Genomic DNA, 18,420 nt, shown 5'->3' with positions numbered 1-18,420 from the left:
TAAAAAAAGAGGTAACGATAGAGAGTGGGCCATGAAAATGATGTACCTACAAAAAATAGATCCAAAAAAATCTAGGGCACCTGCCAAAAAGAAATGAAATCCCACCAAAAACATTTCATGTAAAAAGGTAGCCAAGACTCACAAGTTCATAATGTTTTCACTGTTAAAAAGTTATGAGATCTCTAGTAGAGCCAAGCCCCTAGCTGAGCTTAGATTTGTGCTGGCCATGGGACCTATCCCAAGTCCAAAGTAATATAGCTCTTAAATGTTCTTGACTGTATCAAATTTATAACAATAAATAACAAATCACTCTACTTACAAGCTCTGATTCTACAAACCCTATATCTTGGTAAAAAAAGTACGGCTTGGCCGTTTACAGTTCGTGGATTTTTTATCTGAAATGACATCTAAGCCCGGAATTGCTTCTGCGACCATCACGAAGTACAATACAAATTAGTAATTGTCGAACAAACTATTCCTTAAGGCCTTAAAATATGTTATGTCATGTAATAGTTTTACGAACATTAAACGGCCAAGCCGTCCTTTTTTTACCAAGATGTAGGGTTTGTAGAATCAGAGCTTGTAAGTAGAGTGATTTGTTATTTATTGTTATAAATTTGATACAGTCAAGAACATTTAAGAGCTATATTACTTTGGACTTGGGATAGGTCCCATGGCCAGCACAAATCTAAGCTCAGCTAGGGGCTTGGCTCTATTAGAGATCTCATAACTTTTTAACAGGGAAAACATTATGAACTTGTGAGTCTTGGCTACCTTTTTACATGAAATGTTTTTGGTGGGTTATTATGACTTTTAATATATCGCTGCTTATATTTATATTGTGAAGGGTCAATGGTTTTTGTTAGTATAGTATAGTGATCTGTGAGTTCAGTCGGATTTTCATTTAGATTCTAGAGCGTGTCAACTGTTGAGTTTTCCACCTTTGTCTTCTTTCGTTTTCACTGAACAGAAAGGTTTTTACATCGACCAGTTTGAATTGAACTCAATATGTGTGAGGAATGAGTGAAAATGAGGAAGCAGCTAGGTCTACTGGAAGGGGTCGCTATAATACTCGGGATAATTTTCGGTAGTGGTATTTTTATATCGCCCAGAGAAGTAATAGAAAAAACTGGATCAGTATGGGGAGCTTTGTCCGTGTGGGCAGCTTGCGGAGTGCTGGCCACGCTTGGAGCTCTATCATATGCTGAATTAGGTAAATAAAATTAATTTCTTAAATAAAATCTGCCGGAATATTATGTTTATGCTTTTTGATTTTCCAATGGGACCAAAAGTAGCCTATGTTCTTCCCCAGGGTGCAAACAATCTACCAAATTTTGTTATAATTGGTTAAACTGATAGGCTGTCAAAAGCTAGCAGATATGAATAAACACATTTTCTTAATGATAATATTAGAATGGATATCATTTCTTTCTTTTCTTTTCAAGAAATGTCAGTTTAGTTAGTGTAAGGCCCCAGCTATGTGGGTAACCAGAGAAGAGTGGGTAATATTACATACTTGTATACAACTGACTCATTTCGCAGGCACAACCCTGGCACAAAGTGGAGGAGATTATCATTATATCAACGAAGCATATGGATCATTGCCTGCATTTTTATACCTCTGGGATGCTAATTTAGTATTTGTGTAAGTATGAAGAGTTAACAAACCTTTCCATAGCGGGCATACAAGGGAAAACCACTCCTGGGTCCATTTGAAAATCTCTGAATTTTGAATCATATCAAATTTGTGAAATCATATAAAATTTTCTGTATTCATTTTCTTACTTATAATTTCACGCAAAAAGAGCACTCATAGTGCGCGAAAAACGAGGTGCGTCAGCTGCATGTACATATTACTGCATTGTACAACAAGTGTAAATTAAAAATTTATAACACCCCCAACAAGTGAGGGTTACAGTAACTAGAAAAGAGCAGATAACTTTCAAACGGCTGAACCGATTTTCTTGGGTTATAGCTAAGAACACTTGATCGAGCCACCTTTAAAACAAAAAAAACTAAATTAAAATTGGTTCTTTAGTTGAGGAGCTACAAAGCCACAGACAGATACACAGGTCAAACTTATAACACCCCTCTTTTGGGTTGGGGGTTAAAATCAGATCTCAGCTAGACATGTGGTGTCTTACCTATGAGCTGTGAAATCTGCCATGTTGCACCTTTACATTGAGCTGCATGTTTTACAATTACTTTACTTGAATTGCAATGACATACTTGTACTGAAATTCGATTTTTGTTGCGAACCTATCTACATCTAGGCTGTATAGTTTTCTGAAAAAAGACCTGTCAAGTGTGAGTTGCCCTCGCACATGAAGGGTTCCTTACCATAGTACAAGATATTATAAGACTTTTATCTGCAACTCTGCAAGTTAATGATGAGCAGGGCCATCAACACAAATTTGTTTTTAACCCCCGACCCAAAAAGAGGGGTGTTATAAGTTTGACGTGTGTATCTGTGTATCTGTCTGTGGCATCGTAGCTCCTAAACTAATGAACCGATTTTAATTTAGTTTTTTTTGTTTGAAAGGTGGCTTAATCGGGAGTGTTCTTAGCTATACTCCAAGAAAATCGGTTCAGCCGTTTGAAAGTTATCAGCTCTTTTCTAGTTACTATAACCTTTACTTGTCGGGGGTGTTATAAATTTTTAATTTACACTTGTACTTTTCGGATTTTTTCTTTATTTGTGCTATAAAGACCTATCTACCTGCCTTTCATGTCAACAACAAGTACACGATCAGTTTTACTTGACAGACACGATAAACAGGCAACTAAGTGATCCTATAAGGCCTCATTCGCACCAGAGCTTTTTTAACGTCCGTTAAAAAGCGTTTCAAATAGAACAAATGCATTCCCAAGTATCTATTCACACGTCAACGCTTTTTTAACGCGCACTTTGTGTTGTCAGCGCAACGCCGGGTTTTAACGCAACGCTTTTTTAACGCGTGTGCGAATTAGGGCTAAGGGTACCTTTTTCCTTTTTAGGTAAACCCTTAAAACTCTAAAAACTGTGAAATTTGAATGTTAAAGTAATTAGAATTAATTCCTTTTCAGGCCAAGTACCAATGCAATCATGTCGTTGACTTTTGCCAGTAATATCCTGCAGCCAATATTTCCTAATTGTACAATAGACCCACTGTGTCGGAAATTGATCGCGGCTGTCACTATTTGTGAGTATATTTCACACTGGCATTTGTTCGCGACACTACCCGCGTGATAATGTTTTATTTTTAAAGAATACTAGAGGGTGCCTGCGACTTCGTCCGCGTGGATTTAGGTTTTGTAAGATCCTGTGGAAACTGTTTGATTTTCCGGGATAAAAAGTTGCCTATGTCAATGACAGGGGCGCCAGCTGCCTCGGTACGAAATTTCATAATCGGATGGTTTTTTTGGGAATCCTGTGGGAACTCTTTGGATCAAAAGTAGCCTATGTCCGTCCCCAGGATATAAGGTAACCCTGTACCAAATTTCGTCAGAATCGGTTAAACTGTTGGGTCGTGAAAAGGTAGCAGCCAGACAGACAGACACACTTTCGCATTTATAATATTATAGTATGGATTAGCATTTGACTAACATTTCCATTTCCCCTCCAACTAAGGGTAAAGCTTTTGCTAGGTTTGGGTACTACAATAGTGCGATGGTGGGGGTTTGAACGGCGACCTTTTGGATCAGTCTGCTCCTAATAAATAATCATTGAATAATTAGGCTTTTTTTATGACAATCATGCCTAATAGAGTGCCATAAAGCAACCTTTGAGTTCCCAAATAGGATGCAGACTATTTAACCATCTAAGGCTATCACAGATTATTGGCAATAATTAATTATTAATTTAATAAAACATTTGAATGTTTCAACTATCGTCATTGATTTCCATTTTAAGTAACAGACATACTCACGTATATATTTTGCACGATAAATCGGAAACTATCATGCATAAAAATAAATAAAAATCTGTTTTAGAATATACAGGTAAAGCCCTTTCCTATGATACCCCAGTTGCTATAGTTATCTTACTTTGAAAATTGAAACACATTTTAATATTTTTTAAAATATGTAACCCCAAATTGACGGTTTTCCAATTTATTCTTTTACTTTGCTATAAGACCTACATACCTGCCATATTTCATGATTCTAGATCAACGGGAAGTACCCTATAAGTTTTCTTGACAGACACGACAACAGAGTGATCCTATAAGGCTTCCGTTTTTCCTTTTGCGGTACGGAACCCTTATAATCATAATGCTTCCTTAAGGGGCATGAGACCGGCTTGCCCGCGAAATTCAAATTTAATTTGGTTTTTCGCAATTTGTAAACTAATACGACAACGTAGGTTTAAGGCATTCTGATTGCGAAAAACCAAATTAAAGAATTTCGCGGGCAGGCCGCTCGCTTCGCCCTTAAATAGTACTTTTATACATCTCGGTTGCAGGTTTCCTCACCTTCATAAACGCTTACGACGTAAAGTTCACTACACGCGTCCAGAATGTGTTCATGTTCACAAAGATATCTGCACTAGTCATTATTATTGGTGGAGGCATTGTTTGGATGGCTGGAGGTAATTCATAATGTTGTGTACGGCAAGTAACTTAGATTCATATCAACTATAGTGCCCGGCAAGCAACTTGGATCTAAAGCAGCGGAGAAAGTTGGCGAATTCGGAAAGCGGAAGTCAACGTATCAACCAATCGCGCCCACTTGTGCCCACTGATCGACCAATCGCGTGCACCCGCTATTCGTCAGCCAATCGCGTCAATGCTCAAGTTGTTTGTCGGGCACTAATACTACGCTATACCCTAACAGAAAGAAGTTAGTATAGCGCTCTCTCTGTTATGTAATTGAATGAAATATATTTTTAATCCAAAAAAACTTTTACAAATGCTTTTGAATCATTTATCACTGGGGTTTCTTTAATAACACTTGTCAATTTGACAAGTGTTGCTGCTTCCCCTGACATGATGTCAGAGACGTTATTTCTTTAAGGAGACTGTCAGTCAGCTGCGTCACAGGCGTCCACTCCTAGTTCTAAAATCTAATTATACCCTGTATGTGCATAACCCTTATCAAGATGTATGGTTATAGGAGGCACTGAACATTTCGAAGACGGTTGGGCTGGCACCAAGCCTTCCATCAGCGACTGGTCCGTGGCGTTTTACTCGGGAATTTTCTCTTATTCAGGCTGGTAAGTTCATAAAGTGAAATCCTCAAAAGACTAAAAAAACCGGCCAAGTGCGAGTCAGACTCGCGCACCGTACTTGGGTATTTTTTCTGACATTTTGCAAGATAAATCAAAAACTATTATGCATAAAAATAAATAAAAATCTGTTTTAGAATGTACAAGTAAAGCCCTTTCATATGATACCCCACTGAGTATAGTTATTTTTTTAATGATTTTAACCATACTGTTACATTTACTGTTTGTAACATTTACTGTTTTTGGATCTTTTCCTTTACTTCTGCTATAAGACCTACCTTCCTGCCTTTCATGATTCTAGGTCAATGGGAAGCACTCTATAGGTTTTCTTGACAGACTCGACAGACAGACAGACAACAAAATGATCCTATAAGGGTTTTACCTTTTGAGGTACGGAACCCTAAAAATAAATAAATAAATAGTACTGTAATAAAGAAGTTTTTCACTTAAAAATTTTAAAAATTGTTTTAGGAGCTACCTCAACTTCATGACAGAGGAGCTAAGGGATCCGTTCGTGAATCTGCCGCGAGCGATTTATCTGTCGTTGCCCCTGGTTACGGCGATCTACCTACTGGCGAACGTGTCTTACATGGCAGTGCTCGGACCTGCTGGAGTCAGAGCCTCGGAAGCTATTGCTGTTGTGAGACCGATGCATAATAATGATTCAGACTTCGTGTGTGTTGGCGTTTGCTGACGCGCGTGCGGTGCCTTTTTGCAGTGTTTTTTTTTTAGTGGTGGTGGTGATTGTGTTTCACTGGTGTTTCTTGGTGGTGGAACTGACTTGGAAGCGCTCTAAAGGGGCGCCGGGCGTGTTTCGGCGTGCGCCGGCACAGACGAAGTCCATACTAAACTTATAATATAGTTTCCCTAACTTGTAAATAACTATAAACTTGGCATTGGCTAATCTGTGTAAAGCCAGACGAGAGAAAAAAAAAAGATTTATAGTTTTCAACCGCACGGGTCTCTCCTCAGAGTGAGAAGAGTTTTGGCCATAGTCTACCACGCTGGCTAAGTGTGGATTGGCAGACTTCACACACCTTTGTGAACATTATGGAGAACTCTCAGGCATGCCAGTTTCTTACGATCTTTTTTTCACCGTTACAGCAAATTATATTTAACTAGAGGATGCCCGTGGCTTCCGTGGATTTCGGTTTCTTCAATCCCGTAGGAACCCTTTGATTTTCCAAGCTAAAAAGTAGACTATGTCGTTCCCCGGGATGTGGCCCAAGTCTGTAGCAAATTTCATTACAATCGGTTCAGCAGTTAGGCCGTTAAAACGTAGCAGACAGACAGACAGACACACTTTCGCATTTCTAATATTAGTATGGATTATAGTTAAAAAGACTTATCCTATTAATAATACTAATTTATTTAATTAACACTAATTTTTGTGTCAGGGCCCAGAGTTGGCTACCATAGGTTAGTGTAGGCAGTACACAGCTATCAAATACTTTTCGTTTGCATTTCATTGACATTTATTTTAATTTCATTACTTGTTTTAGCATCCAGTATCTGTTCCACGCGTTTGATGTTCGTCGTTCTGCTTTTTTTTTCATCGAATCTTTCGTTGAGACTATTTCTCAGAGATAAATGTATTCATCAACATATTCTATTTCTAAATTGTTTGCTTTGATGCATTTCTTGGTTCCGTTTGTCATTGCTTTTGTCTTTTGTATTTTAATGTCAAGGTTCATGATATTCAACAAATAAATAAAATTTCATTTCATTTCAAGGCCAACCTTATTGCTTTCATACAACAATTCATTTAACATTTTCTCTAACAGGGTTTTCGGCGAATAATACTAGATCATCCGCGAAGCTCAAATTATTCAGATATTTGCCATCTATTTTTATTCCTTGTTCATTCCAGTTTATTTTCGAAACACGCTCTCTAGTACTGCATTAAATATTTTTGGCGACAATGGATCTCCCTGCTTTACTCCTTTCGATAGCTTAAACCACTTCCTCTCCCTTTCTAGTTTGATTTTTGCTGTGCTATTTACATAAATATTTTTTATAATATTAATATATTAGGTAACTAATATTTGCTCGAATAGTGCCTTCCATATTTCACTGTGTTCTAGACTGTCAAAAGCTTTTGAGTAGTCGATTAATATTATGTAAATAGTTTTATTATATTTATTATATTTCTCAATTATTTGGTTTAGGTTATGTAATGTGATCAATAGCTAAATCCACTTCGAAAGTCTGCTTGCTCTAAAGGCATTCATCCAAGGAACTTTCAATTCTTATAAGAATTATGTCAGAAAATATTTTGTATATATTTGAAGTTAAGCTAATAGGACGATAGTTGTCGCTAGGGTTACCTTTTTATGTAATAGTTTTATTATTGATGGGTATTTTTTCCCTATGTAATGTAAGGTTATTTTTAAAAAGTTGATTTGAGTTGTCAAAAATAATATAAAATTATTAATTTACCTAATGCAGGTAGTTTGATAAAATCGATATTTGGCTCATTCGATGTCATACCTACAATCTGTTGCTAGGTGGCCAACAAGATTGAACTTGCATAAATACGGGTGTTTCGAAGGTTTTAGTTCAGTCTCCTTCTGAGATTCGGAGCGATATCGCATATTTTCGGTATTTGGGTTGTGAACTGATAATTAGATGTTGTGATAGCAATCACGCTCTAATTAAATTATTTATTTTGGCATTAGTTTGTTTAGATTAAAACTCTCGGATAACCTTACACATTAAACTTGTGTTTTTTTTGTGTTGGTTTTGGAGAGGACATTCCAATAATTCGATAAAAATATTTAAATAATACCTGCTTTTCTGAGTGACGCCAATAATTCAGAAGCGGGACGTGTCTCACGTTGCCTTAATTTCGCTTTGGTATCTTTTTGTAAACAACCCACATTTGATTAAATTTTTTTATTGAGTTTGATTTGGTGATTAAAATTTCTAGTTTTTTTTTAAGAATTTAGTCTTTTGTGTAGTGGAAAGTAATTTGCAATAAGTGGTTCAGATTTTGTATACATCGAATGAGAAGTTAGTCGTTTGGATTTATTGTTGATTTGATATTAAAACTGAGAGTTCGGCAGTTCAAGGATAGGTTTTAATGATTTGACGGAGGGCAGGATAGCCCATGATTTGGATTTGACTTAGGGCAAGGAAGCCCGCGACTGACATGACAAGATTATTTAGAAACACGAGGGCGTGTTAAATTCAGGACGGCCGAACTGTAAGGTTATTTTTAAAAAGTTGATTTGAGTTGTCAAAAATAATATAAAATTATTAATTTACCTAATGCAGGTAGTTTGATAAAATCGATATTTGGCTCATTCGATGTCATACCTACAATCTGTTGCTAGGTGGCCAACAAGATTGAACTTGCATAAATACGGGTGTTTCGAAGGTTTTAGTTCAGTCTCCTTCTGAGATTCGGAGCGATATCGCATATTTTCGGTATTTGGGTTGTGAACTGATAATTAGATGTTGTGATAGCAATCACGCTCTAATTAAATTATTTATTTTGGCATTAGTTTGTTTAGATTAAAACTCTCGGATAACCTTACACATTAAACTTGTGTTTTTTTTGTGTTGGTTTTGGAGAGGACATTCCAATAATTCGATAAAAATATTTAAATAATACCTGCTTTTCTGAGTGACGCCAATAATAATATTGCGTTGAAAATTGTGCACATGATGTTATTAATTGCAGGTTCAGCTGCTTTGAGAAGCTCATTTGTGATGCCATCTTCACCTGGAGATTTATTATTTTTCCGCGTCGACAGAGCGTTAAACACCTCTTCTGTCAAGATCTATGGTATCGGTTCTTCTACTCTATTCAAGTTTGTGTCTTCGGCAGAGTTTTGGTCACATTTATATAAATCGTAAAATTTTGTCTCTACTTATATAATCCCTTCTCTATTGCCAACTTGCTTCTTTTCTTTATTTTACTTTTGTTACCATTGTACTTTTTTATCTAATTCTCTATATGCTTTTTTAATAGCGCTGGTTGATTCTATATATTTTTGGATAAGTTTTGATCTCTTTTTTTTCTTTCTTTTGTCTGAGGTGTCTTTTTTTTACTTATTTCATTAATATATTTCCTGTTCTTTCGATTTTTTATCGAATTTTTCTGCTGTTTCATCAAGTCTATAATATTTTCTGGTATTTCTTTGCTATTGGTTTATGTCTGAGCTGTTATCGATTTTTGTATTGATGTAAGTTTTTCTTCAAAATTATTATAAATTTCTTTTACGTCTATTAAGCTGTCTATAGTTTTAGACAGGCCAATTTCCTTTTAAGTTAGACGAAATTATGCCAACAACACCACAATATATGGAAAAGATGAAGGTTTACTAATGAACAGTGAATAATGGAAAAAGGAAATTGGTCTCTACGTATTACATTTCATGAAATGCAGCCCGCCGACAAACCGACGGATGGACGAGCGGCGAAAGGTTATTCTTTATTCTTTCTTTATTTGCATTCATGTCTTACATCATAAAATATGTATATAATATTGCAACATGAAGCCAAGTATAACATTGGAATTAAGGCTGATTAACACCAAGCACGTACAGTGACACGTAAACCCCTAACAGACCGGGTTACGTATATGTCCACGCTTTACGCAAGCGGTGTGCCATGTTTCATACAGCTCCATACGCAATGGTACGCGCTACGTCTATGCTTACGCAGCCTGTGTGAACGAGCTATTAATAACGGCATGTTGGCAGCCTTCGGGTATGGAACCCTGAGAAGGAGGGTAGAATGACTCTTATCTGTTTGCGCTGGTGTTTAGGATTTCGCCGTGTTGGCTCTGGGTTGGATGCGGTGGGCGATGCCGACGCTGGTCGCGGTGGCCGTGCTGGGCGGCCTGTCGGTGCACATAATGACGTCATCGCGCATGTGCTTTGCGGGCGCGCGCAACGGCCACATGCCTGAGCTGCTGGCTCACATCAACGTCAAGTGTATGTCGCCGATGCCTTCGCTCGTGTTCCTGGTGAGTTATTTATTTATTTATTTTATTTATTTATACTATGGAGACAAACAGTACAATTATAAAATACCAGGCAGCACACACATAGAACACACAAACCACAACTTATGTAGTCAACCAAATAATAAGGTACAACAATTAAAAGAAAAAAAGTGAAAGGTAGGTTACAGGAACAATTACCAAAAACAAAAACAAACTAAAACTGACTAGTGCATCATTTTTTGACAGTATATCATTAATTGCTATTTATTGCTATTATAATTGGGAGAGAGAGTTAAAAAATATCTTTTTCCGAAAAAAAAATTTTCTCCCGGAAATCAATGAGTTTTTACGAGATTTTTAAAATCCTATATCCATGGGAACGATTGAGATGAATTTCTACAAAAAAAATTACAAACTTTACCTCTTTATAAAATTATTAGTAGAAATGGATATAAAACCTCATAATGGTTTTCAGATGCTGGTATCCCTTATAATGTTGGTGCCGGACAACCTGACGTCTCTCATAACGTATTGCACCGTGGTGGAGTCCTTCTTCACCACGCTCAGTTGCAGCGCCGTGCTTTGGCTGCGGTATAAGAGACCGGTCCTTGTTAGGCCTATTAAAGTAAGTTCATCATCATCAACAACCGATAGACATACACTGCTGGACATAGACCTCTTGTAGGGACTTCCGCGTGCCATGATTTTGTGCCGTCTGATGTCGTCCGTCCTAGTAAGGGGTCTTCCAACGCTGCGCTCCGGTGCGAAGTCGCCGTACTAGCACCTTGGGACCCCAACGTCCTAGCTTGGCGAATTAGGAACTATCCTGTAAGGCTAGATGTAAATGTTGAAAAAAAATCTATAAAGCATAAAAATTGTATTAGGTACCCAACTAGTAGGTATCTAAATGTAAAAAAGAAACTCCAGAAAAAAAAAGTCTTAGTCTTGACTTCTAGCTCTGGGATGACCCAGTTATCATGGAGCATTGTTAATTCTCAGGTGTCACTCTGGATGCCGATCGTGTTCGTGACGACGTGTTTGATACTGTTAGTGGTGCCGATAGTGAGCGAGCCCGTGGCCGTGGTGGCCGGCGCCCTGATGACGCTTGCTGGAGTGCCCGTGTACTACCTCCTCGTCCAATCCAAGCCCAAGGTCGTGAGGGACATCTCTGGTGAGTTTATTAGGTTTCCGTACCTCAAAAAGAAACACGAAACCCTTTTAGGATCACTTTCTTGTCTGTCTGTTTGTCTGTCATGAAAACCTATAGGGCACTTCTTGTTGACCTATAATCATGAAATTTGGCAGGTACTCGTAGATAGGTCATATAGCACAAGTAAAGGGAAAAATCCGGAAACCATGATTTTGTTGTTACATCACAATAAAATCAAAATGTGTTCATGAACAAATATTCACTATTTTCAATTTTCAAAGTAAGATAACTATACCAAGTGGGGTGTCATATAAAAGAGCTTTACCTGTACATTCAAAAACAAATTTTGCATAGTAATTTTTGATTTATCGTGCAAAATGTCGGAAAAATACCGGAGTAGGGAACCCTCGGTGCGCGAGTCTGACTCGCACTTGGCCGGTTTTTTTTAATTTACACACTAGCGCATGGCTGCAATCAGACCTGCTGGCAAGTGATGATCAGCCTAAGATAGAACGCGCTTGCCTAGAAGATACCTATTCACTCTTGACTTAAAGCTACCCATATTCAAATTGGAGGGGAAAACTGATGCCAGAAGAGCGTTCTATACCCGTTAAATATCACTTGCTTTACGGTGAAGGAAAGCGTGAGGAAACTGCAAGTCTGAGGGTTCTCCACAATGTTCTCAAATGTGTGACCACTTGACCATAATTATAGACTATGTTCAAGACCAATTATACTGTTTACCAAGCCTGATAATAGATGGCGCTGTACGACCAATATGTCGCGGTCTTGGTCGATTATGTAAGGAATATATACTCATGTAAATATATTGATCAAGTGTGTTCGTCCTTGGGTTCAATAAACCGGCCCGGCCTTTTTAGAACAAACCGTGGTTTTTTTTTGTTACGACCTGCGGTCCCTCAGAGCACGGCGGGCTGGAGCGGGGAACATTTTGTTCCTTCAGAACCGGACCTTTTTTGAAGAACAAGTGGTCCACTGGAGTGGACCACTCACCGTACTCGCAGTGGATCGCTGCAGACACCAGAGTACGTGGTTCCAGCAGTGGCGGCAGGCGCCGGCAGAGGGCGCCAGCAGCGTGGACCAGCGAGAGCGAGCGAGACGAGTGGTGCAGAGCAGGACAACCCTAGTACGCCAAGGATGGACTACCAAGGACCAGTTTGACAGGTGTCAAAGTCAAGTTTGACAGGTGTCAAAGTCAAGTCTGACAGGTGCCAAAGTCAAGCTGACAGCTGTCATCGTGACGTGTGAGTGCAAAAGTGAAGTGTCAAACTGTGAGTACAAACTTCAAATTATTATTTGTCAAGCAAAATTGAACTTTATATCAGCGGTTTAATTTCAAGCAAAATTGAACTTTATTTATATGGTTTCAACCACTTAGAAAATTTAAGCTAAGAACATAAACATTTAAGACTTGTAAATATATTAGAGAATCTTAACTTAGAGTAAATTGCATGTTAGTTTAGACTTAGTATAATTTCAATAAAAACGAGGGAACGGGGAACCTATGTCCGTTTTCCCTTAGAATAGTACAAGTTTCAAACACTTGTGAAATTTTCATGAAATTTCAAACACTTGTAAAATTTTCACGTAATTTCATACACTTGTAAATATTTTGAAAGATACTTAGTAGACATTTAATAGGTCAGTAAAGAGGTGAAGTTTTAGCTAAGTAGATCAATAATTAATTTAATTTGAGGACAAAATGGAAGGACTAATAAATGTGCAGTTAGATTTACATAATTCAATTAAAAAGGATTTATCCAATTTTAAGAAAAGTGCAAAAGAAAGAATAAGCAAAGAATACGTTGAAATTAGATCGGAAAGTTTAGAAACAGATTGGTTATCTTTTAGAGCAAATCATGCTAAATTGTTTGAAATTTCACAACCAGATATTTTAGCAAGTACACAGTATGTTGTAAAAGAAATTTATGATATTACTAAAGATCACTATTTCAATTATAAATCTCTTTTAGTCAGAACTTTAAATCAACTTAGGTCAACAGAAAGTCAGTCAAGTACAAATAGTGATAAGGTCAGCCCGTTAGTAAAGCTTCCAAAAATTACTATTCCGACATTTTCGGGTAGTTATTCAGAATGGACAACATTTCGTGATTTATTCGTTTCTCTAGTTCACAATAATACTGATTTAGACAATGTACAAAAGTTAAATTATTTGAAAGCTCACATAACGGGTGAGGCAGAGCAATTAATAAGGCATACACCAATTACTAGTGCAAATTACAGTCGATGCTGGTCTCTATTAGAACAAAGGTACAACAATAGAAAATACTTAGCAAAATGCATCTTTAAGCGCTTGTTTAGCATTAAACATATGAACACTGAGTCAGCATCCGGTCTAAAAGACCTTATAGATACCACCATAGACTGCTTGAATGCCTTAAAAAATATAAACATTGATGTTAGCACATGGGATATTATTATAATTCACATTGTTACTTTCAAACTCGATTCCGAAACACGGAAACAGTGGGAGCTACATATTTCTAGTTCAGTCGATTCGAATCAATTGCCAACCTTAGAACAATTTAAAACTTTTATGGAAAACCGTTTTCGCGCTTTAGAATTTGTAGATTCTAGAAAACCTTCAGTACAGTACAACAGTGGTTCTAGTTCAAAACCAAAGTCTTTTATAGCTACAAATACCTCAGTTATGCGCTGTGAGTATTGTTCAGAGCAACACAAATTGTGTTTTTGTAAAAGGTTTGCTGGTGAAGATATCGCAACAAGGCGTGACTTTGTGGGCAAGAATTCAATTTGCGTGAACTGTTTAGGCAGCAATCACATATCTTCTCAGTGCAAAAATCCTGGATCCTGCAGGATTTGTAAATTGCGTCACCATTCCCTTTTGCATCAAGAGATCGAGAGCACAGCTTCCAGTTCAACGGCAGAAAAACCTGTTGAGAGTACTAGCACTTTAACTAATACTCCACCAATAGTTTCATGTCTTTCAACTCAAAGGATTTCCAGTTGCGGTCAGGTTTTACTTCCTACAGCATTAATAAACACCGAGTCTGAAGCTGGTAAGGATCATATCCTCAGAGTTTTGTTAGATCAAGGATCGCAGGCCAGTTTTATAACTGAGGCTGCAGTCCAGCTGTTGCGTCTTAAGAAGACTCCTGTAAGCGGAATGATTACTGGACTTGGAGGAAACAAAGCCATACGATCAAAATATGTAGTTACCATCAAATTAAGATCAAGGACAAACCAGGACAACAACATACAGGTCACAGCTTACGTGCTGAAGAACATAACTACGTTTTTACCGGAACGTCAAGTGCATAACATGGACTGGACAGAATTTAAGAACTTACAACTAGCAGATCCCCATTTCAACACTTCCAAGGCAATCGATTTGCTGTTGGGTGCTGATATTTATAGCCAAATAGTACAAGAAGGCATAAAAAAGAGCCGTAATGGGAAACTTATAGCACAAAGAACAACATTAGGGTGGATTCTGTCTGGCACAGTTAACGAACAATTTAACAAGAACAACGAGGACACTCCGAAAATATCGGTTATGCATGCTCAGGTCACTGAAACTAAAAATTCAAAACGGATAGAAGTAGAGCAAAAGTTCAAACCAAGAACACCAAATAAGACAGATGAAAGTTGCAATCAGACACGACACCTGAACGTAACCAAAACCCAACTATCACACAAAAGGCTATCGAAGAATTTAGATCTGAAACAATTAGAACACAACAGAAATTTACAATTAGGCCATATAAAATCTGTAAACATAAATGACAGAGAAAATAATGAAACTGTCTACTTACCACATCATGCATTCGTAAGAAACGATAAGACAACCTTAAAAGAGCAAGCTGAAAAATGGAATAACAATAAAGTAGATATATTAACAAGCATATATAAGAAAGAAGATCACGAGAACATAGAAAACCACACACAAGAAAACGACAAGCAACAGCAAGACACCTTAAGCAAGAGTAAGCACAAACAGAACACAATGGAAAAGAACAAACAGAGCAAAATTATTATGAAGAACAAAAATGAATATTAGAACAAAAAAAGGACAACTAGAACTAAAAGAACGCTAGAACAAAAGTTATAGAACAAAAAGGACAACTAGAACAAAAAGAACAACAAAAATTAAAGGACAAAAATTATGAAGGACAAACTAAAGATCAAGGGAAAATTAAAAATGGAAAAAGAGTACCATAGGATTTAGGACTTACCTTTATCCGAAGCGAAGATCAATCTAGATGCTCGGTGAATACTGAAGCCGACGTCTGGACCTGAAACAAAAGGATCAATATTATCAATTAGTACACATAATAATTTGAGCCACAAGGTGGATAGCACAAAGTATAAAAATAAAAAAATAAAAAAATTCAAAAAAAAAGGCATATTCGGTATAGCAAAATAGCAAAAGACAATTTTAGCATAATTTTAAAGAAAATAAAAGAATACTTACCTTGAAGAAGTAGAACAACTTACTACAGTACAAGTCTCACGATGGTGAAGCACGACGGAAGCTAGTATTAAATTTCACAAGTTCGGTGAATCATTTAAATAAGTATACACAGTGCAGATCACAAAATCCACATTAGGTATCCAGTTGCCAACAGAGTTAAAAGTTCATTCGGAAGGAGATCAAACTCTCATTTAGTTTAAAAAAAAATTACTGAAGAAGAAAGTACGAACCGAAGAATTTAAGAACAATATTTCAAGTACTTAGGAGGACAAAAGTTGCTTACAATTTAAAATATACATTAAAACAACCCATATCTGGAGACGGTTCAGATCTCAGTGACTCTCTGCCGTTTACACCGGTATTTGTAAGATCCGTAGGGCCACTGATAGCTGTACCAAAGGTTAATAATACTTAACTATTTTGAGTCCAATATAAGTATACTGAAAAGGTGGCAATTCATTCAAAATGCGATTAGTCATCGTTGAGGTCAAACTGTTACTAGATCAAAACTGTATGTATAGGTTAGTTAGATAATAAGAAATTGTTATAGTTTAAGTTTATGTATAGCTCAAGTTTGATAATATCTATAGTTCGTAAGATCAAATTTGTAAAATTATTAAGAGCAAACCATTGCATGGTTTATAAGCGCAATTTAGTTCATTTATAATTGTTTAATTTAGTTCAAAAATTCAAGACTAGTGCATTTAACATTATGTCAAATTATGTAATTTCAAAGTTCAACCTAGTTCATTTATAGTTCATTTAGCACAAGTTTCAAACCATGTAAGACCACCCACCAAGAACATAGTCATATTTACGAGTACATAATATTAACACATTTAATTAAGGACATTTCTCACTAAATGTCCTTGGCGGGCGGTATGTTCAAGACCAATTATACTGTTTACCAAGCCTGATAATAGATGGCGCTGTACGACCAATATGTCGCGGTCTTGGTCGATTATGTAAGGAATATATACTCATGTAAATATATTGATCAAGTGTGTTCGTCCTTGGGTTCAATAAACCGGCCCGGCCTTTTTAGAACAAACCGTGGTTTTTTTTTGTTACGACCTGCGGTCCCTCAGAGCACGGCGGGCTGGAGCGGGGAACAGACTATGACCAAACCCTTCTCTTTCTGAGAGGAGACTCGTGCGCAGTAGTGAGCCGGTGAAGGTGATGATGATGTATTTTAAGGAACAGGATTTTTTTAATTGATACAAGTTAGCCTTTGACTGCAGTCTGACATCTGATACAGTCTAAGATGGAAGCGGGCTAACTTGGAAGGGATATGGAAGTTTTTAATAAACCAGTTCCTCCTATTAGTTCACGGCAGCGTACCGAAACGCTAAATTGTTTGGCGGCACGGCTTTGCCGACAGGGTGGTAACCAGCCACGGCCGAAACATCCTATTAAACAAATATTTATGTGTAAAACTGGTTTGTTCCAGTTAAATTCACCCATGTGTGCCAGAAACTGTTTATGTCTGCTGTCGAAGATAAGGAAGAATAAATTGAGTGATAATACGCGCAACTTGTTGAATTCTCCTAATCAATCACAATCTCTCCGTAGTCTCATATTTTTATTCGTTTTAATTTAAATCATGGGTCAATTTATTTAATTTAATTCAAATCAATAAATCGTTCCTGATGAATCACATTTTATAGGTATGTAAAATGTACTATACTTTAGTTTCTCTTAGTTCGCTCAAAGATAAACAGGCTTTTAGTACAATTTATGTGACGGAACTAGTTTCCTAGGAAACCCTAGCTTAAGGCACAGTTTCCACCTAAGCGGAGCAACAGTGGAAAAAAACGTCATCTTTTAAAAAATCTAATTGATCGATTGAACACGTCTCTCCGCTCCGCTTAGGTGGATACCGAGCTTAAGGGTGAACAATCAACATTGAGCTATACTGCGCTATGTTGTACTCAGCTAAGCTAACTTTCTGGTGCTATGTTTCTTCAACGAACAACATCGTGCTGCGTGACTGCGATAGCGTGACATGCATGCGTACAAGTGCAAGTAAGATGGAAGACTGAGCTAGATGGGCAATGCGATGCCGAGCGAGCCAGCATGTATCCAATGATTCTTGCTGTTTCAAACACAGCACAGCCGTACAAAGCGCACCGCAGCTGGGTTCGTTAGTATCTTCATTATGATTTAAGAGGAGCGATAGAGCAAGCGCAGCATAGCTTAGTGTTGATTGGTCGCCCTTAGTATACACTAGCAATAAAACTTGTATAAGTCAGCAATTAAATGAATAAATAAATAAATAAATTGTTTATTGCAGCCAAAATTTTACAACAGTTACAACTTATTCCAGCTAAATGAGCTGACAATTATTTAATTTCTGCAATTCTAACAAAGGATTAAGGAAAGTCTCCCAAAAACTAACGAACAATCGTTGTTTTCTCCTCTAAACGCTTCAAAAGCGGCCCGAATAATAAAAGCAATCATTTTGTTTGTGATCTATCATTAATATTATCTACTACTCTACATCAATGGCATGAACACAAAACTGCACAAGAGCCATAGAGAAGGAAAAAAAAGAAGTTTTGCCGTTGAAAAGCAATTTCTCGCGTCTGTTTAACAATGCGAGTGACTTGCCAGAGATGACTTTTGCAATTTTATTG

At 37.2% G+C, this 18,420-nt stretch overlaps 1 protein-coding gene across 2 annotated transcripts; it reads left to right on the top strand.

Moving 5' to 3' along the window:
- The first annotated feature begins 807 nt into the window (after positions 1-807).
- On the top strand, positions 808-17,984 carry LOC123879925 (Y+L amino acid transporter 2-like). Of its 2 annotated transcripts, none has more exons than XM_045927785.1 (10): positions 808-1,213; positions 1,543-1,645; positions 3,067-3,182; positions 4,442-4,567; positions 5,092-5,191; positions 5,675-5,840; positions 9,978-10,178; positions 10,633-10,782; positions 11,157-11,328; positions 17,235-17,984. In XM_045927785.1, the coding sequence occupies exons 1-10, from the start codon at positions 1,030-1,032 to the stop codon at positions 17,294-17,296; spliced, it is 1,380 nt and encodes a 459-aa protein (XP_045783741.1). In that variant the 5' UTR covers positions 808-1,029; the 3' UTR covers positions 17,297-17,984. The 2 variants fall into 2 exon arrangements, with proteins under 2 accessions (XP_045783741.1, XP_045783740.1); XM_045927784.1 differs by having other exon boundaries at positions 5,675-5,843.
- Positions 17,985-18,420: the final 436 nt, after the last annotated feature.

The sequence above is a fragment of the Maniola jurtina genome, chromosome W (assembly GCF_905333055.1).
Source record: "Maniola jurtina chromosome W, ilManJurt1.1, whole genome shotgun sequence".
NCBI classification, from domain to species: Eukaryota; Metazoa; Arthropoda; class Insecta; order Lepidoptera; family Nymphalidae; genus Maniola; species Maniola jurtina.
The sequence above is the reverse complement of the archived record's forward strand: the minus strand, read 5'-3'. Positions and strand labels throughout refer to the sequence as shown.

Bases quoted from the DNA above. Each gene is read 5' to 3' on its own strand.
- LOC123879925 (XM_045927784.1), top strand. From the start codon at position 1,030: ATGAGGAAGCAGCTAGGTCTACTGGAAGGGGTCGCTATAATACTCGGG. The intron at 5,192-5,674 runs GTAAGTTCATAA...AAATTGTTTTAG, and splicing joins ATTTTCTCTTATTCAGGCTG to GAGCTACCTCAACTTCATGA. The intron at 10,783-11,156 runs GTAAGTTCATCA...GTTAATTCTCAG, and splicing joins TCCTTGTTAGGCCTATTAAA to GTGTCACTCTGGATGCCGAT.